Source organism: Bos javanicus, chromosome 3 (genome assembly GCF_032452875.1).
Source record: "Bos javanicus breed banteng chromosome 3, ARS-OSU_banteng_1.0, whole genome shotgun sequence".
Taxonomy (NCBI): Eukaryota; Metazoa; Chordata; class Mammalia; order Artiodactyla; family Bovidae; genus Bos; species Bos javanicus.
Genome location: NC_083870.1, coordinates 79,311,597 through 79,329,719, shown reverse-complemented (window position 1 = coordinate 79,329,719; position 18,123 = coordinate 79,311,597). Strand labels below are relative to the sequence as shown.

At 42.2% G+C, this 18,123-nt stretch overlaps 1 protein-coding gene across 2 annotated transcripts in view; it reads left to right on the top strand.

Moving 5' to 3' along the window:
* PDE4B (phosphodiesterase 4B) overlaps window positions 1-18,123 on the top strand; it is a 546,831-nt gene that overhangs the window by 401,502 nt on the left and 127,206 nt on the right. For both annotated transcript variants that reach the window (XM_061411703.1, XM_061411704.1), the window contains 3 exons: window positions 2,818-2,854; window positions 2,986-3,056; window positions 17,425-17,474. In XM_061411703.1, coding sequence (XP_061267687.1) covers window positions 2,818-2,854; window positions 2,986-3,056; window positions 17,425-17,474 — 158 coding nt within the window. The remainder of the gene's footprint in view (window positions 1-2,817; window positions 2,855-2,985; window positions 3,057-17,424; window positions 17,475-18,123) is intronic.

Here is an 18,123-nt window from a genome sequence, read left to right as displayed (position 1 = left end):
AAATAAAGTCTGACACTGCTTCCACTGTTTCCCCATCTATTTGCCATGAAGTGATGGGACCAGATGCCATGATCTTCGTTTTCTGAATGTTGAGCTTTCAGCCGACTTTTTCACTCTCCTCTTTCACTTTCATCAAGAGGCTTTTTAGTTTCTCTTCACTTTCTGCCATAAGGGTGGTATCATCTGCATGTCTGAGGTTCTTGATATTTCTCCCAGCAATCTTGATTTCCAGGTTGTGCTTCTTCCAGCCCAGCATTTCTCATGATGTACTCTGCATATAAGTTAAATAAACAGGGTGACAGTATACAGCCTTGACGTACTCCTTTTCCTATTTGGAACCAGTCTGTTGTTCCATGCCCAGTTCTAACTGTTGCTTCCTGACCTGCATACAGATTTCTCAAGAGGCAGGTCAGGTGGTCTGGTATTCCCATCTCTTTCAGAATTTTCCACAGTTTACTGTGATCCACACAGTCAAAGGCTTTGGCATAGTCAATAAAGCAGAAATAGATGTTTTTCTGGAATTCTTTTGCTTTTTCCATGATCCAGTGGATGTTAGCAATTTGATCTCTGGTTCCTTTGCCTTTTCTAAAACCAGCTTGAACATCTGGAAGTTCACGGTTCACGTATTGCTGAAGCCTGGCTTGGAGAATTTTAAGCATTCCTTTACTAGCATGTGTGATGAGTGCAATTGTGCGGTAGTTTGAGCATTCTTTGGCGTTGCCTTTCTTTGGGATTGGAATGAAAACTGACGTTTTCCAGTCCTGTGGCCACTGCTGAGTTTTCCAAATTTGCTGGCATATTGAGTGCAGCACTTTCACAGCATCATCTTCCAGGATTTGAAATAGCTCAACTGGAATTCCATCACCTCCACTAGCTTTGTTCGTAGTGATGCTTTCTAAGGCCCACTTGACTTCACATTCGCCTGTCTCACCGCAAACCTCATTTCTTCTGCAGAATTAAGCACCAATTCCACAACCGTTGTTCACAATGTCCATAATATGAGTGTGGGGGACCTTCGAGTATTGTCCTCTGCAAATGTCTGTTATGTACTCAGCTCTGTCCAAACAACCACCAAGCATCTCCAGGTCCAGTATTTTCCCATTTCAGGACCTCTATTCTTGTATTGCTCTCATTAGAAGCATCTACCATCCCTACCTTTTAAAGCCTATACTTGCAAATTCATTTCAAATACCACGTGTTCAATCAAGCCTTTCCTGCCTTGTCTGATCTGTAATTAACACTTCTCCTTTATACCCCCATTAAGTATCTATTGTTCATATTCTCATTCTATATTTATATGATTTATACTATCTACTGCAGTGTTTTGGATTTTTTTTTTTTTTTTGTCTCCTGTTTTAATTTGAGGGGATCGTGAACTCTGTCAACCATGAATTTAGTCAACCATGCAGGGCCATCAAAAAATAGGAAAACATAATGGTTAATAGCACAGATTTTTGGAATCTGATAGTCTTAGTTCTTCCATTTATTAGCTATGTGCTGGTTAAGCAATGGCTTACCTACTCTGAGCTTTGATATTATCTATAAAATAGGCCTAAGATTAGCTGCTTCAAGTCTTCTTACAAGAGTTAAACGAGGCTTCCCGGAGGACCTGACAGATGGCAATCATTCAAAGAATGCTTAGTCTTGTCAGTGTTCTTTTTATAGTCACTGTACAAAGCAGATGCACAGAAAGTTTACTAGATGAAATTGAAGGGGGACTTCTAGCTAAAAACCACAGTAGAACAGAAAATATTGTACTAAATGAAACCCTAAAATAAAAACCCACACTAAAGAAGAGGTCCCCAAGGATACAGGTGTTATCCAAGCCTGGATCCCAAGGCCTCACCTGATGCCTGGTGCTGGGCAGGTGCTTAATAACCATTGGTTGCACTCTGATAGCTAGCGAATAAGTGTGCGAATATTTGTGCAGTGATCGATGATACAAAGCAGATGATCAGACAGTGAAGGAAAGTCACTGTCCACTACCTTCTGCGCAACTTATGATTCACACTGTGATAGCAAATTGGCCCGATTATGTGTCTACAGCTCAGCCCAGCGTGTCCTCTAATGGTTTTAATGGAGATCTTGCTATGTGGATTTAAGAAGATTTATCAAAGCCTGTACCAGAGAGAGAAGTCTCCTGAAAACACACTTTTGAGTATTCCCAAGTACAGAATTTATGTGGCTCAGCTCAATCAAATCTTTGGGACAAAGTGAGAGATGGTGATATGATAATAGTAGGTTCAATCCCTACACTCCCGTAAAAGCTTTTCCTTGGGTACTTTAAGAAAAAAGTTATATTAAAAACAAAAGTAATGGGATTCCCAGACAGAAATCTGTGTTTAAATGGCATTAAGGCTGTGGTTCAAATCAACAAAAGCCAGGAAATCCAAAGTTAACCTTTATCCAGACTGTTAGGCCATTTTTTCCAGCCCTGTGTGTGCCTGTGAGCAGCCCTCCCTTTGAATTTCCTGGCTCTGGCAACCAAAATCCACAAATCGCTTTGAATTACAGTTCTCTGGGTCTGCTATTTAATGAGAATATACCCTGAAGATATAAACTTACTTGCAAGTGTTTTTATGTGTAGCCACTGTAAATCTAGGAGCTATGAACCTGGTGGGTTTTTCTTTTTTCTTTCAAGGTCCTGAAATTCCCATCTCTGCCTAAATCAGTCCTGCCTTATATCCAGGTAGAATGACTTGTCTAACATTTGTGTTGCTAACACCGATGAAGTTTAATGACAGTTTATATGTCATAGTTATAATGCAAATACATTTTAAAAAAATTTTTTTTTCTCTCTCTCTCTCTTTTCACCAGACATGGCGATGACTTGATTGTAACACCTTTTGCCCAGGTACGTATCATGCTGCCTGGCTCATTCTCACTCTGTCCCTGGGTATAGTTTCTAAGAGTGGTCTGTGAACCTACCTAGCCCTCTCCTTTTGTTCCTAACCACTCCTAACTGTGGAAATATTTTCCTTTTAGGTCCTTGCCAGCTTGCGAAGTGTGAGAAACAACTTTACTCTGCTGACAAACCTTCACGGAACATCCAATAAGTAAGCACACATATTTGTGAAGTTATGAATCCCTTCCAAAAGGTGAAACACTGAATAGCACTAACACACACAAACACACAACTTAACACTAATGAATGGAAATTTGTCCTCCTCTCTAGGTTAGGGTACATGATAACATTTGGAAGTAGGATGGATCACCATAGTATTTTAGAACTGGTATCATTTCATGGCAAATAGATGGGGAAACAGTAGAAACAGTGGCTGACTTTATTTTACTGGGCTCCAAAATCACTGCAGATGGTGATTGTGGCCATGGAGTTAAAATATGCTTACTCTTTGGAAGGAAAGTTATGACCAACCTAGACAGCATATTGAAATGCAGAGACATTACTTTGTCAACAAAGGTCTGTCTAGTCAAGGCTATGGTTTTTCCAAAGGCTATGGTTTTTCCAATAGTCATGTATGGATGTGAGAGTTGGACTATAAAGAAAGCTGAGTGCCGAAGAATTGATGCTTTTGAACTATCGTGTTGGAGAAGACTCTTGAGAGTCCCTTGGACAGCAAGGAGATCTAACCAGTCCATCCTAAAGAAAATCATTCCTGAATATTCATTGGAAGGACTGATAGTGAAGCTGAAACTTCAATACTTTGGCCACCTGATGCGAAGAACTGACTCGCTTGAAAAGATCCTGATTCTGGGAAAGATTGAGGGGAGGAGGAGAAGGGGACGACAGAGGATGAGATAGTTACATGGCATCACCGACTAAATGGATATGGGTCTGGGTGAACTCCGGGAGTTGGTGATGGACAGGGAGGCCTGGTGTGCTGTGGTTCATGGGGTCGCAAAGAGTCGGACACGACTGAGCGACTGAACTGAACCGAAGACGTTAGAAATTAGTCCAGATCTTATTAATCTTTGTATCTTTAACACTTAGTAGACAAGAGTTTAACAAATGAAAGGATGAGATTTTTTTTTCCTTTCTCCTTTTGTATTTACTGCTTGAAAATATGAATCAGTTCAGTTCAGTTCAGTCGCTCAGTCGTGTCCGACTCTTTGCGACCTCATGAATCATAGCACACCAGCAACCCTGTCCATCACCAACTCCCAGAGTTTACACAAACTCATGTCCATTAAGTCAGTGATGCCATCCAGCCATCTCATCCTCTGGCGTCCCCTTGTCCTCCTGCCCCCAATCCCTCCCAGCATCAGGGTCTTTTCCAATGAGTCAACTCTTCCTATGAGGTGGCCAAAGTATTGGAGTTTCAGCTTGAGCATCAGTCCTTCCAGTGAACACCCAGGACTGATCTCCTTTAGAATGGACTGGTTGGATCTTCTTGCAGTCCAAGGGACTCTCAAGAGTCTTCTCCAACACCACAGTTCAAAAGCATCAATTCTTCAGCGCTCAGCTTTCTTCACAGTCCAACTCTCACATCCATATATGACCACTGGAAAAACCATAGCCTTGACTAGATGGACCTTTGTTGACAAAGTAATGTCTCTGCTTTTTAATATGCTATCTAGATTGGTCATAACTTTCCTTCCAAGGAGTAAGCGTCTTTTAATTTCATGGCTGCAGTCACCATCTGCAGTGATTTTGGAGCCCCCAAAGATAAAGTCAGCCACTGTTTCCATTGTTTCCCCATCTATTTCCCATGAAGTGATGGGACTGGATGCCATGATCTTAGTTTTCTGAATGTTGAGCTTTAAGCCAGCTTTTTCACTCTCCTCTTTCACTTTCATCAAGAGGCTTTTTAGTCCCTCTTCACTTTCTGCCATTAGGGTGGTGTCATCTAAGATATATGAGTACTCATCAGTAAAGACCATAAATTCTATTAAAATTATTTTGGATTAAGCTATTAATGAGTTCAGAAGTTCAAATTTAAGATTAAAAGTAACAAAAGGTCAGGTCCAAGTTGCCTATGTTTCGGTAATATATAAACAGATGCATGTAATTTGATGATTAAGAGTAGCACTATCCTCTCTTCTGTCTTTAACAAGCTACATAAGCTTGGCCATTTCAACTAACATGGCTGAACTGTGGTCACCTTATCTGTTAAATGAAAGGTTTGAGCTGATCATACTGCAGTAGCTTTCTCCTCCAAAATCATTTCAATCTGTGGGTCTAAGTGCTATGTCATTCACTATCCAGCAATTTAACAATCATCGCAGAAACCAGAAGGTCATAGAACCAAACTTCCCTGGTGTTTCAGTGGATAGAGTCTGCCTACCAATGCAGGGGACACAAGTTTGATCCCTGATCCAGGAAGATTTTATGTGCTGTGGAGCAACTTAAGTCCATTCGTAACAACAGCTGAGCCTATGTGCCGCAACCACTGAAGCCTGTGGGCCTAGAACCTGTGCTCTGCAACAAAAGAAGCCACCCCAATGAGAAGCCTGCGTGCCTCAAGAAAGAATAGCAATGAAGAGTGGCCCCTGCTCACTGCAACTAGAGAAAGTTGTGTGCAGCAAGGAAGACCTAGCACAACCAAAAATAAATAATTTTTTTTTTTTTTTTAAGAAAAGGAGATGATAGAACTCGTGATCCTGGAATGGTAGGGCCAGAGGAGAACTTTGAGACCATTGATTCCGCAGCTTTGTTTTACAGAAGGAGAAATTAGGCCCTCAGAAATCCATCAAGTTGCTAACAGCCATACCATAGGCTAAAGACACACCAGGACAAAACCTTAAGTCTCCTGATTTTTCTAAGCTAGTGTTCACCCTGTAGGAAATCCTGTCTCTCTAGTCTTTCTGAAATTATTCTTCAACCCTCTGTTTTGCTTTTATCCAAATTTTTATTGAATGGCGTTATTAAAAGTAAGAGTAGACCCTACCTTGAAAGCTAACTTTTCCTTTCACTGTTCTATCATTTTTCACGGGGGCTTCCTGTGAGATGGTCCTGCATATTTCTATGGAGTTTTTCCCATCATCAGTTTCTCCTCCTCTGAATTACTCTCCAAAGTGCCACCGTAGTCATCTTTTTCACTACTATGTGGCTGTGTCACTTTCCAGCTTCAGTGGTTCACTGTCTAATCATTAAGATGAATGCAGGTGCTTGGCCCCAAGGTGTCTTGTGATCTAACTCAAGCTAGTTGGATTGATAGTTGATCGAGTTTACACTGGATGCAGTATACAGGAAAGCTAGAAGCTTTCCCAACCTCATTTGCAGTGGTGAAGTGAGTAAAAGTCGCTCGGTCATCTCCGACTCTTTGTGACCCCATGGGCTATACAGTCCATGGAATTCTCCAGGCCAGAATACTGCAGTGGGTAGCCTTTCCCTTCTTCAGGGGATCTTCCCAACCCAGGGATAGAACCCTGATCTCCAGCATTGCAGGCGGATTCTTTACCAGCTGAACCACAAGGAAAGCCCTCATTTGCAGAGGTGCTCTGTGTTTATTATTAAATAATTCTCTCAACAAGTATTTATTCAGATACTATTCATCCACGTATTTTTGTTTGTACTTAACAAATATGTATTGAGCACCACCTTGTACCAGGCATTGGTGATATAATTAGTGACCAGAACATACAAGTTCTCTGCCCTTTTCAGGATTTCCATTCTAATGGGACAGTCCCAGAGGTACAGAGGTGTACAATCAGACCAGGAGTCTGGCCACATGACATCACGTTCTATCATCTGCGTCATGTTTGTTCCCTGCGTGTTCTATTCTATATCCTAATCATGGACTTACTGTTCTCACCTCCTAAAGTGTCTCTCTCCACCTTCCATTGATTGTGCCACCGAATCTTGCTTGTCCTTTATACACACCTCTGTGTCACCTTCACCAGGATGCTTCCCCCGACCCTGTCAAGCCTGGCTGAGCGTCCTTCAGTGGCCCCAGAACACTCTGCAAATCATGGATGGGTCTTTGCCACTCCTACTACTAGACTGTATGTCTTGTAAGGACCCTTGAAAATTACATTTTCTTTTCCTTGACTCTCTAAGAATTAGCAGAACACCTGACAAATAGTGTTTGCTCCATAAGTATTCATCATTAATTCTCTGAATTAATAATTGTTAGGGAAATGTTTTGAAAATTACTTTTTCAAAAGTGATCCTTTCTGTTTCCCCACTTTTTTTTCTTTACAGAATATGGCTTCTGGGGCCTTATTTATCACTTCCTAACTCAATTCTACCTATTGAAAATTATGTGACTTGGGGAAATTATTTCACCTCTCTGGAGCTCAGTTTCCCAGTCTATAAATAGGGTTGTTCTGAGAATGAAATTTGTTGATATTTGTAAAGCACTTATAACAACTTACAGCACATGGTAAGTGCTCAATAAATGTGAATTATTGTAAGTGATGGTTACATATCTCTTGCTGAAGCCAGAAATAGTGTGACACTTTGGAGTTTTCATGTCCATTATCTCAGTTATCATCACCATAAATAAGATTTGTGATGTGACAGGCATGTTGCCTCTGCTCAATGGACAAGGAACCAGAGCTCAGGGAAATCAAATGATTAGTGCAAAAATAGCTCACTTCTGGAGACGTGCCAAACCAGTCCTGAAACCTGGCATCCTAATTCTTGCAGTGCTCTTTTGTAAGAAAAACTCAGTTTTTTCCTTCCTGTGTGGTGAGAAACTTAGTTCTTCCCACGTGGGTTCTGTCTTCCTGTGAGTCTTCTTTACTATCCACACAAAACACTTCATTTCTGACATGTCTGGTCACCAATCCATGCAGATTTTTCCCCACAATTACAAGCAAATGTTGGACACCAACTGAATGTCTGATAATTTAATTCAATCCCAACACTCTCTACTTGGAGATAGCGTCAGATCCCATAAGTGCTCAGTCCCACAAGATTGCACACTGCCTTCCTCCCCACTTTTCAGACACCAGTCACAAGCTCAGATTATCATCTGTGCTTCTGATCGCACCAGCTGTAGATTCTAATGAATCTATGTCTATCCTATTTCAACCTGTATCTAATTTATTCTAACCCACCCCTCCCCCAGGTCTCATTAATTTGCCTGAGCTGCTCACAGAATCTAAGGAAACACTTACATATGTTTACCAGTTTATTAAAGAATGTGATAGAGGATACAGGTGAACAGACTGATGAAAAGACACACAGGGTCGAGCCTGGGAGGGTCCATCCTCATGGAGCTGGGGTGTATCACCCTCCTAGTGTGGATGTGTTTGCCAGCTTGAAGCTCTCTGATACCTGTATTATTAGGATTTGACAGAGGTTTCTTCACATAGTCATGATCAATGATTATCTCCGTTCCCAGCCCTTCTCTCCTTTCTGGAGGATGAGGGATATGGCTGAAAATTCTAAGCTTCTATTCATGGCTCGGTATTTCAGGTGACCAGCTCCCATCCAGGAGTCACCCAGATGCAGAGTCACCCCTTTAGAACAAAATATGCTCCCAGTGCTCTTCTTTCTTAGGAAATTACAGGAGTTTGGGGAGCTCTGTATCAGGAAGCAGGGCAGAGACCTATCAGATCAGATCAGTCGCTCAGTCCTGTCCAACTCTGTGACCCCATGAATCGCAGCACGCCAGGCCTCCCTGTCCATCACCAACTCCCGGAGTTCACCCAGACTCACGTCCATCGAGTCAGTGATGCCATCCAGCCATCTCATCCTCCGTCGTCCCCTTCTCCTCCTGCCCCCAATCCCCCCCAGCATCAGAGTCTTTTCCAATGAGTCAACTCTTCGCATGAGGTGGCCAAAGTACTGTGGAATTTCAGCTTTAGCATCATTCCTTCCAAAGAAATCCCAGGGCTGATCTCCTTCAGAATGGACTGGCTGGATCTCCTTGCTGTCCAAGGGACTCTCAAGAGTCTTCTCCAACACCACAGTTCAAAAACATCAATTCTTCGGCGATCAGTCTTCTTCACAGTCCAACTCTCACATCCATACATGACCACAGGAAAAACCATAGCCTTGACTAGATGGACCTTTGTTGGCAAAATAATGTCTCTGCTTTTGAATATGCTATCTAGGTTGGTCATAACTTTCCTTCCAAGGAGTAAGCGTCTTTTAATTTCATGGCTGCAGTCACCATCTGTAGTGATTTTGGAGCCCAGAAAAACAAAAGTCTGACACTGTTTCCACTGTTTCCCCATCTATTTGCCATGAAGTGATGGGACCAGATGCCATGATCTTCGTTTTCTGAATGTTGAGCTTTAAGCCAACTTTTTCACTCTCCACTTTCACTTTTATCAAGAGGCTTTTTAGTTGCTCTTCACTTTCTGCCATAAGGTTGGTGTCATCTGCATATATATATATATAAAATAAAATATATATATTTTATTATCTCACATCTTTCCATTTACTACACTTTCACATTTACTACTATTCAGTCTTCTGCATTATGGGATGAAATCTCTGAAGGTTTTGGAAGAGAGTCATTTAAGAACTTACAGAATAGCTGAAGGTCAGAGAACCTGAGGCAGAGACATGAGCTAGGAAATGGTTTCAAGAATTAAACTGTGAGGAGTGAAACTCTGAACCAAGATGATGGAGGTGGGAATTGAGGAAGAAGGGGTGAATAAGGTACATTCCAAAGGCTTCTTTAGCATAGCAGGACCCCAAACCACTACACTGCACAGCTCCAAGGAGAATTGGTGTCGGGGGTGATGTGATGGAATGTTTTCAGTTACTGTTTTCTTAGCATGGGCTTGGAGGTCTTTCCTCTGTGAAAGTATCAGGGAATTCCTTCTAACCCTGCTGATTAGGTGGCATTAATGGTAAAGAATCAGCCAGCTAATGCAAGAGACTCAGGAGACAAGGGTTCAGTCTTTGGGTCAGGAAGATCCCCTGAAGGAGGGCATGGCAATCCACTCCAGTATTCTTGCTTGGAGAATCCCACGAACAGAGGAGCCTGGTGGGTTACAGTCCATGGGGTCCCAAAGAGTCAGACATGACTGAGCAACTAAGCATGCACACGCACACTGATGATTACAGGCTGTTAGCTGAAGCATTTTCTGGGGAATCAGGTTTTTCCATAGCCTTGGGGTTTTGAACCACATACATATGCAGAGTTGCTATACACAGAGTGCCCTAGGACCATAGCTGCCATACAGAGAGCTCATCCAGAACTGAGGATTGAGGACTCAGGCTGAGGACTGCCCTCCAAATCATGGCCCTTTGTGTCACTTCTGGTCCAAAGCACACTCAGCAAATGTAGTAGATCCCCAGCAGTAAGAAAGTTGCATCTAATTTGGTGTCGTTGTTCCGTTGTTCAGTTGTGTCCAAATCCTGCAGCACACTAGGCTTCCCTGTCTTTCACCATCTCCTGGAGCTTGCTCAAACTCATGTCCATTGAGTTGGTGATGTCATCCAATCAGCCATCTTCTGTCATCCCTTTCTCTTCCTACCCTCAATCTTTCCCAGCATGAGGGTCTTTTCCAGTGATTTGGCTCTTTGCATCAGGTGGCCAAAGAATTGGAGCTTTAGCTTCAGCATCAGTCCTTCCAGTGAATATGACTAATGCTGCTGCTGCTGCTGCTGCTGCTGCTAAGTCACTTCAGTTGTGTCCGACTCTGTGCGACCCCATAGACGGCAGCCCACCAGGCTCCCGGGTCCCTGGGATTCTCCAGGCAAGAACACTGGAGTGGGTTGCCATTTCCTTCTCCAATGGTCATTCCCAAATTCATATCCATATTTGTACAGAGTTGATCCTCCTATTAAGTTCAAGTACTTCCTTAAAATCAACACCAACCAACATGTCCATCAGTAGAGCTTCACCAAAGGGGCTGAGATTGCTTCAGTCTAGCTCAGGCTCAGAAGTGAACATTGGGGCAGCCTGGCAGGGGCAGGTTGGAAAACTGAGGGTCCATTTAATGCACTCCATTCTATTCCCAGTCGATACCATCAAACAAATAAAGACAACTGAACACAAAAATATCTATTAGGAATGTATCCACCAGACTAAGAGGATTGTCCTTCCCACCCCAACCCTGATATTCACTGATCTCAACAACTGAAACAGCAAGGTTCATGGAACTCAGACGTTGCTTTCTGGGATGCTTGACTTGGGTTCCTGAGAGCCATTCCTTGACTTGAATGTAATAATTTAAGTAAAAATTATATCCTTAGAATGGTTTTCATAAGACATGTGGGTAGTGTGTGTTTTCTTTTTAATATGAAAAGGAACTCCCACATAGAACTATACTGTTCACAAGTCAAGATTTCCTTTATCTTTTGGCTCTTTGCTTAGTATAAAATCAGTCCATTGTCTGAGCTTTACCACCCAAAGGGTGAAAAATCTCAGAGTTCCTGTTGAGGTGATTTCCTTGCACTTCCATGAAATGTTTTATTGAGGGCTGCTTGATTGGGCTTGTATTTCTTGGCTTCAAATTGAAACCTATATTTCCTTTGTCCCAGGAATTTTGAAACTAAGGCTTTCATTTAGAGTTAATTCAGATAAGCATCCCTAAAGCATTTACTGGCTTTCAACAGACTGCTGGAGGAATCGCATGTGAATGAGAATGCCTGCCATTCAGCACTCTGATAGCCAGGGAATAGAGCTGGAGCAAAGAGGTGTCCCTCATCATCCAGCTCTGTCAGTAACATCACTAGTATCACTGGTGGCTTCCAGGAGATCATGTTACATCACTGCATTAACATTCTTCCACAGTGTAATTAAATCAACATTATATGAAATCTTTGAAAAAGAATTAATAGCCACTGAATTTTTTTTTTTCAGTATATATCTGAAGTGTCTTTCATTGCTTTGTGTCCTTTGGCATGGGACTTAAATTAGCTGAGAATAATAAAATCTTGAGCATTCAGAGCTGGAAAAAACCTAGCCAAATTTCCTCAGAGTGAGGGAGGAAATATATGTAAAACCTCTCACACAGGAGCTGGCACATTGTAAATTAGCAGTAAATGTTACTTGCTGCCCGTTCTCCCCAAGTGAGGAAGAAACTGGGAATTTCAGTGAGTTGCCCAGGGCTATATAGTTAGAAGGTGCCAGAACCAGGATTAGAATTCCTGTCTTCTTATTCATAGTCCAGCTCTTTTTCCACTGTGCTATTCAGGGCTGGAAAGTATTAACTGCTGTGGCCATATTATCCTCCCTATTAATATCACCACCTTTACAACCCAGGGGTAGAACTTATGATTATTCCATAAGTTAGGGACCTTTGGACTCACAGTGGCCATTTTCTTCTGGCACTCTCATGCCCCACAAGCAATACTGCACCCACCAGACATCATTCGTTCATTTAAAATATAGTGAGCTTCTTCTTTCTACTGGATCTTGAGAAAAGTGACAGACCTTTATAAATGTTGTTGTTGTTTAGTCACTAAGACCCCATAGACTGTAGCCCTCCAAGTTCCTCTGTCCATGGGATTTCCCAGGCAAGAATACTGGAGTGGGGTGCCATTTCCTTCTCCAAGGGATCTTCCTGACCCAGGTAGTCCTTGCTTTTCTGAAGCTTACACACACAGATGCTTACCTGAATTAATAGCTGTAAATAAAAGTTATATTTTCAAAATAACTGCTAGGACAAAGGAATTTAAATTATTTAAATTGTGTAGTTTTAAAGAAGTTATTGGAAGAATCAGGTGCAATGCATTGCTGTACTATTAAGGAAGCAGAGATTTCCAATATTTAGGGTCTCTTATTTCTATGTCTCTTTTTGCAGACATTTTCTTTGGAACTCAGGAAGATAGGTAAAATAAAAATATTTAAAAATATATTATTAATCTAATCAACACCTATCAGCTACCTATGTTGTATCAAATATTTTGCCAATTCCAAGGTTACAAAGGTGAATGAGATTCAGTCTTTGCTTAAAGTTCTCACAGGTAAGTTGAGAAGATGGGAAAATGGGAATTGTAATGCAGTAAGAGCAGCACTAGGGTGAGACAAGCATGGAAAAGTACAAGTAACGCAATGACTAGTCAGAGGAGGGAAGATTTCTCTGAAAAGGTGATGCTTGAGTGCAGTCCTAGAACATGTAAAGGAGTTTGCCACTTAAAGAGGAAGAGAATAGTGGTCAACTGAGCGAAACAGATTCAAAGGACACAGCAACACAAGCATTTTCTGTGTCTGAGGAACAGTGAGGAGTATGTAGAACTAAGGCTATATGGAAAAAGGAAACCAGATAAAACATTCATATGGTGCTAGGCTTCTCAAATCATTTTCACATCATATAGTTTTCTAATATTTACGGAGTTCCTACTCTTCACAAGGCAGGTTGGTAGGTCCTGCAGAAGGCATATGGAAAGGGATAATAACTGGACCCCACCATCAATGGGTCATAGATTAGACATGGGGATAGTCCATGACCATATGAGTTGTAACATGACAAAATAACCCTAAAGGTACAAATACAGTGCCAGGGGAGATTAGTGGAAGGGTCATTTTTTAGCTAAGAGAATGATATTTTCAAGAAGGAAGAAATTTTCCTCTTTTCTTCTAGGTTTTCTTGGCTGGTCTAAGAATTAAGTTGACATGAGACAGATTAATAAGAGAAAGTCAAACAAATGTCTAATAACATGTGTATATGGAACAGACCCAGGAAAACTGAGTGGTGACAAAATGGCTGAAACCCTCCCCTTAAGCAGCATTTTCAGCTAAAGACAAAAGAGAATATTGTGGGGTAGGGAGTTGGGACTTGAAAAGGAAGGAAGGCAATTGACATGGAAATGGAAAAGCAAATGTTTGGTAAATAAATGTTTGCTGGGCCATATGGAGACAGACAGTGAAACATAGAATGGAATTTTGACAAACTCTCCTGGGTTCCTCCCTGTCTAGTATACCTAATTCATACTACTCTTATCTATTGTGATAGCTCTGTTCCTCTATTGACATTCCTTTAGTTAGTGAAGGGAAAGCTCAGTCTTTGGGGCCTTTTCAGCTTGAAACCATTCACATGCTAAGAGACATTTGGGGTAGCAAGTTTTCCTCCCCTATAACCACATTCCTTGGAGAAGGTGGCATTTGAAGGTGTGATTCTGGATACCAGGTCTTTTTTTCTTCCCCACACATCCAAGCACCAGCTGGGTGTCCTATAAGTCAATGAAGTTCTAACATGATTTACTTGGAGACAGTGTCAGACCCCACAGGTTAAGGGCCCAGTCCTATGAGACTGTCCCCCCAATACACACGAACACACACACACACACACACACACACACACACACACTTCAGACCCCACTGGCAAGCCCAGGTTCTTGTAGGTATCTGATCCACTGGCTATAGGTTGGAAGTTCCTGTGACCCCTTCCTTGGGTTCAATTAACTTACTAGAAGAGCCCACAGAGCCTGGAGAAACATTTTACTTACTAGATCACAGCTTTGTTATAAATGGATATGACTCAGGAATAGCCAGATAGAGGAGGTTCCGGGGTTGAGGGGTAGGGGGTAGGGAGTAGAGGATGGCAAAGCTCCCAAGCTCTCTGAGTGCATCATTCTTTCTGAATCATGTTCACCAACCCAGGCTTTTTGAGTTTTTATGAAAGTTTCATTACAGATGTATGATTGATTAAATTATTGGCCACTGATGGTTGAACTCAATTTCCGGCCTCTCTCCCCTCCTCAGAGGTTCCAGGTGGGCCTAAAGTTCAAACTCTCTAATCGCGTGATTGGGTAGTCTGGCACCTAGCCTCCTCCTTAGGTTACCTATTTGCTGGTCCAAAGGTCACTTCATTAATATGTCAAAAAACACATATCAAAGATGGCCTTCCTCACTTTGTGGTTGTTCATTTGATAAGTTGTGTCCAACTCTTTGCACTCCCATGGACTGCAGCACAACAGCCTCCCCTGTCTTTCACTATCTCCAGGAGTTTGCTCAAACTCATGTCTATTGAGTTGGTGATGCCATTCAACTGTCTCATCTTCTATTGTCCCTTTCTCTTCCTGCCCTTAGTCCTTCCAATGAATATTCAGGGTTGATTTCATCTAGGATTGACTGGTTTGATTGACTGGTTTCCTCTCCTCACTTAGGAAACTCTTAGGATTTTAGGAGCTCTGTGCCAAGAATTGAGCCAAAGACCAAATATATATGTGTGTGTGTGTGTGTGTGTGTGTGTGTATACATATGCATAGTCAAGCTATGGTTTTTCCAGCAGTCATGTACGAGTGTGAGACTTGGAACACAAAAAAGGCTGAGCACTGAGGAATTGGTGCTTTCAAATTGTGGTACTGGAGAAGTCTATGGAGAGTCCCTTGGACTTGCAAAGAAAAGGTCAGTTTTCATTCCAATCCCAAAGAAAGGCAATGCCAAAGAATGTTCAAACTGCCTTACAAGTGCGCTCATTTCACATACTAGCAAAGTAATGCTCAAAATCCTTCAAGCTAAGCTTCAGCAATATGTGAACCAAGAACTTCCAGATGTAAAAACTTGATTTAGAAAAGGCAGAGGAACGAATTGCCAACATCTGTTGGATCATAGAAAAATGCAAGAAAATTCCAGAAAAACATCTACTTCTGCTTCATTGACTACACTAAAGCCTTTGACTGTGTGGATCACAACAAACTTGAAATTCTTAAAGAGATGAGAATACCAGACCACCTTACCTGCCTCCTGAGAAACCTGTATGCAGGCCAAGAAGCAACAGTTAGAACCAGACTTGGAACAATAGACTGCTTCAATATTGAGAAAGAAGAATGTCAAGGCTGTATATTGTCACCCTGCTTATTCAACTTATATGCAGAGTACATCATGTGACATGGCAGGCTAGATAAAGCTCAAGCTGGAATCAAGATTGCTGGGAGAAATATCAACAACCTCAAATATGCAGATGATATCATCCTAATGGCCAAAAGTGAAGAGGAACTAAAGAGCCTTTAGATGAAGGTGAAAGAGGAGAGTGAAAAAGCTGGCTTAAAACTCAGCTTTCATAAAACTAAGACTATGGCATCCAGTCCCATCACTTCATGGCAAATAGATGGGGAAGCAATAGAAACAGTGGCAGACTTTATTTTCTTGGGCTCCAAAATCACTGAGGATGGTGACTGCAGCCATGAAATTAAAAGGTGCTTACTCCTTGGAAGAAAAACAACGACAAACCTAGACAGTATATTAAAAAACAGAGACATCACTTTGCCAACAAAAGTCCATATAGTCAAAGCTATTGTTTTTCTAGTAGTCATGTCCAGATGTGAGAATTGGACCATAAAGAAGGCTGAGCATCAAAGAATTAATGCTTTTGAACTGTGGTGTTGGAGAAGACTCACATGTCCCTTGGACAACAAGGAGATCAAACCAGTCAATCCTAAAGGAAATAAATCCTGAATATTCATTGGAACGACTGAAGTTGAAGCTCCATTATTTTGGCCACCATATATGAAGAGCCAACTCATCGGAAAAGACCCTGACGCTGGGAAAGATTGAGGGCAGGAGAAGAAGGGGACAACAGAGGATGAGTTGGTTGGATGGTGTCACCAATTCAATGGACCTGGGTTTAAGCATACTCTGGGAGTTGGTGAAGGAAAGGGAAGCCTGGTTTGCTGCAGTCCATGGGGTCGCAAAGAGTCAGACAGGACTGAGCAACGGAACAGCAACAGCAACAAGGTCAGCAGCATCAGCATCACTTGGAATGAGTTAGAAATGCAGACTCTTAAGCCCAACGCTGGCAGACTGAACCAGAAACCCTAGACGTAAGGTTCAGCAGTGTGTCTTAATCAGCTCTCCAGGTGATTCTATGCACCCTAAAGCTTGAGGGCCACTGCTCATTCCTGTTTCTGGGAGGCTTTCCAACAATGCATCGGGAATCCTGGAGAGCCTGGCAAAGCATGAGAAGGATGGCAAGAAAATTAGGGTTTCTGGGGTGGGGGATATAAAAGATAAATAAAGAAGAAATAAAAACAAGAAAGAAAAGGAGAAAGAACCCCTGTAATTGTGGGGCATGGGTTTATCTGCTTGCTTCATCTGACTCTCAACTTGAGAGGCTTGCTTTGTGATATAGAAAAATGCCCAGTTCTACCAAGAAAAGGCCTTTCCATAAATTAAGCCACCTGGATTACTGTTCCTAATGGCTCAGGGATCTTTGGTAAGTGACTTCACTTCTCCCACTCTCAGGTTTCTAAGGTGTAAAAGTGGGAGACCTAGACCGATTCACATCCAAGCGTTCCTTTCCTTTAAGCACTGCCCAAAGGAGTTGAGATTTGCTCTTACATTTGATGTCATTTCTGATCAAGTATATCATCTTCAAGGGCCACCCGGGGCAGGGAAATCTAAAACAGAAGGACTGGTTAGGGACCTGGAGTAAATGACTTCCTTCCTGGAGTGTTGGAGCATCCAGGAGGCTGGGCAGAGGGAAATTCCAGGCCATCTGGATGTGAGAATCACAGTCATCACCCGAGTTACAGGAGCCTGCCTTCCGGAGATGGCATGATGTCACTTGATAGCTCATTCTGACCTGGAAAACTCCTCAGTGATCAGGGGGTGTAGGGAAGGGTATTCTTACAGAGACTCAGGCCTTCTTTTCTCTCCCTCTCCATAGGAGGTCTCCAGCTGCTGGTCAGCCATCTGTCTCCAGAGTCAACCTGCCAGGTAAGCCATGTCATAAGGCTTATCTCCATATTTCAAAATAATAAATGTACCTCTTTTCTAGACCCTTTTCTAGAATAATAGCATTTGTTTGCTCCCAGTCTGTGTCTTGGTGACTCTTTTCAAAGGCAGACTAGAACTTTACTATAGTCCACATGAAACCAAATGAAAAGCAGCATTAAATAATTTTCCCATCGTATGCATGCCTCCAATTTCAGAATGTGATGGATGTGTGGTCATGCTGCTTCCTGGAACCAGAGTCGGAGTACAACCTTGACCTCAGCTTGCCGGCCCCAGTGAACTCCGGGGGAGCTAACCTCAAAGGCCCCAGGTGCCTCTGCATTGGCCTGAGGGCCCCACAGTGAATGTTAGTGGTTTTCCTCTTAGCGTCAACTATACATCCCACTTGAATCTACATCCTTTCCAGGTGTGAAACCAAAGGCTTTTTCCAGGTCACAAATCATTTCCCTTGGAGGTCATCCAACTTTGTTCCTCAAAGGTGTTTTTTTAAAAAAGAAACCTAACCTCTTGTTTGTTAATACTGTGCATATGCTTCTCATGTGGAGTTGAGAGCTGCAGAGAGGAAGGGCCACATTGAAGGAACATCTATCCTGGAGATGTGTTGAGCATGAAATTCTTCTTGCATAAGATG